Source organism: Cariama cristata, unplaced genomic scaffold, assembly GCF_000690535.1.
Source record: "Cariama cristata isolate BGI_N322 unplaced genomic scaffold, ASM69053v1 scaffold170, whole genome shotgun sequence".
Lineage (NCBI taxonomy): Eukaryota > Metazoa > Chordata > Aves > Cariamiformes > Cariamidae > Cariama > Cariama cristata.
The window spans coordinates 87980-90890 of NW_009592784.1; the positions used below are offsets into that span (position 1 = coordinate 87980).

At 48.3% G+C, this 2911-nt stretch overlaps 1 protein-coding gene across 1 annotated transcript in view; it reads right to left on the reverse strand.

The window, feature by feature from the left end:
- Positions 1-2329: 2329 nt before the first annotated feature.
- The window catches only part of SPNS2 (spinster homolog 2 (Drosophila)), a gene marked incomplete at its 5' end in the record, with an annotated part of 85700 nt that continues 85118 nt past the window's right edge, over positions 2330-2911 (reverse strand). The window contains one exon of the mRNA XM_009710474.1: positions 2330-2396. Within this exon, the coding sequence (XP_009708776.1) occupies positions 2330-2396 (67 nt within the window). The remainder of the gene's footprint in view (positions 2397-2911) is intronic.

Below are 2911 nucleotides of genomic sequence, written 5' to 3' on the forward strand. Positions count from 1 at the left end.
TCCAAGTCCTGTTGTCTGAGCAGCATGACTGACTGCAGAGGGAAAACAAGGCATCTTGAAAAAGAAATTCTCCCGTACCCGGTAAGTAATAGCTGGGACACAAGGGAGGACTGGCCAGGCAGAAGGCTGTCTTTGCCAAAGGTGCGCGATGCCAAGTGCAGATGGCTTGTCGGATGGGTGGGAGCTGGACGTCGGATTTGGAGACCAGCATGGAGTTTTAAGCTGCTAATAGCAAAATGCTGTGTTGTCTTTTCTCTCAAAGGCAAGCGTGCAGCTCACAACAAACACACCCCCCCCCAAATTCTTCCGAGGAGACCACTGAACCTGTCAGCAACGGCAGACGGGACCCGATCGACAGCCCAGACACCACTGCTCGGGGCAGGCAGAGAAGCCTTACTCCGCAGTTGCCAACCTTATTAAAGATACTGTCTTACTGCTCAGTAATGTGTCAAACCTGAATTAAGCTGCACTCTCCAGGAATCTGACTGTAGGATGCCGGGGTATTTTTAACATGGAAGTGGGCATATCCCAGAAACAGGGCACTGGGAGTCATTTGAGAGAAATTATTTTGTTGACCATTATTTATGACAACTCTTCTCCCTCTGTACCTGAGTCCATTTGTAACACAAAAGATCCATGGGTGAATAATACAAAATTCATAAATGTGAATCACACAGACCAGGAAAGGGAAGGATGCTGAAAGAGAGTGAGCAACAAAACCAGGTCTGAAGCCTGAATATGTTTCTTCAAAAAGTGGACCAGCGCCTGGTTGGGAAGCTGGTATGCTTTGGACATGACCAGAGTACAACCAAATCTGCTCAGGCTAGACAGCCACAGAGAGAAATAAACATTTTTATGCAGGAGAATGCAGAGCAGTGAGATGTGATCTCCCTCCCACAGTAACGCTATGGCAAAGCTGGTGTTTTGGTTTGGTGGGCTGTAAAACAATGCTGTAGAAGGCACCAGGGCTGGCACCTGAGCAGAGTCAACCCATTAGCGCCCAGCCTGTGACCTGCAGTGCCTCTGAAGAAAGGGCTCTTCCTTCAGAACTCCACTGGAGCTGTGATATCAGCTGGATCCCACCGGGCATTGCCCAGCACAAGGGCCCGGGTGGGGGTAGATGTGCTGATGAAGATGGGAGCGACCTGGAATTCATCAGTACCTGGATACTGAAATCCTCCTTCACCGCCTGAGATGCTGTCATGCCATGCTGGCCACACACGTGGTGCAAAGGGACATGTGTCTCCACCGTAATTACAAGTAAGTGAAGTTTTCCTAGAAACAGGGCAGGGGCGAGTGAAAGCTAACGCTATGGCTACACGAGGGAGATTTAATCTGCTGCACTGTCACCAAATAGAACTTTTGGGCTCCTTGCAGCACAAAAAGCCACCTCGAGCACCTAGAAACTTACGTTCATCTTGCCATGTCCCCAGAGTGATCACTACTCAGACTTGCATGTACAGCTTGTGTGCCCAGTTACAGAGACAGGGCTGGAAGGCAGCCAGAGAGCAGTTCCCATCTTCCTGCCTCAAGCCCCAGCCAGAAACACAGGACAGCTTTCACGTCTTCTCCAAATAATCTCTTGTAGCATTTACTCCTTTTTTTCTCTTAGGAAGTTCTTCCTAACATCTAATCTCCATTTTCACATCTTGCAATTTAAAGCCCTCACATGCAGATAACAAAGGAGGCACACATCAGTAATGTCACATCTCCAAAGCCATGCTGAAATCCAACCACACAGGACTTAACCTCCTCACAAGATACACGATAAGGTCTTGTTTTTTCCACAATGTTTAAACATCTCATTATAAGGGGAATGCATATGTCTAAAGGCAGAATATATCTATCTATGTATATATCTAAGGAGGCAGAAAACCTTTCTTTTCTCTGGTATTTGTGCATGTCAGTAAAAGGAAGGTGGAACTGCTCTTACTGGTCCACAGCACCATCTGTGGCACTGCTTCCAGATCTCTTGCATCCATCTGATATGATATTGTGAGCCAGAAAGTACCATCCAAACTGTTCACGCACTTATGTCAATCTCCAAATACCTTACTTTCCTTCTAGTTGTACTATGTCTAGTGACAGCAATATGCCAGGGCCTTTCTCCTTAAGGTACGGCAAGGTATACTCTGCTCGCTCTGTCTGCAGAATTACGGCAGGCTGTGAACGTCTGCGTGTCTCCCCTTCTCCCGGGGGAGAAAGGCAAAGGCAACTGATAGTCCACACCAGACTAGTCAACTACCCACATGTTCAGCACGACATTATACATAGATACTCTTATTTTTTGACAATTATGAGAAAAAGACTAACCCCAGAAGTTTGTATGTCATGTGGAAGCGTCTTCTGAATTACTGTAGTTGCCAACCGTGAGGTGGTCCGAATCGGTTTCTTTACTGAAAAACAGTAGCTTTTTTTTTAACAAGCCGCAATAAGGGACTGGGAAAAACTATATTACAGCGACCCTTGAGCACGTATGTCCCCACACACAGCCTTCTTCCTTCTTGCCTGATGTTTCTGTGTATTGGAGGGGGTGAGCAGGGCACAGGGGACTGAGATGGGACTGTGAGTTCAACGTTGACCACCGAGGTCTGTGAAGTATCCCCTGCTCTTCACCTAGCAGTCCACCGGTTCCAACACACAGCAACCCCTCACCACAGATGGCCTGGGCTGTGGCATGCTCACGCAAGGGTAAAAGGGGCCTGTGACCTCAAATACTGTGCTCCCCTCCAGGCCATATGGCCAACAACCGAGATCCACCAGAGCAGAAGCGTGTAAAGGATGCCCAGCCAGCACGACCCAAGCCCCTGTGCTTCGTGCAGCCTCATGCACTCTGCTGAGCCGAGGTTCTTAACACACAACCCGACATCCTTTACCTGGAAGGACCAAGGCCGGGGAAAGAGAACAAGCA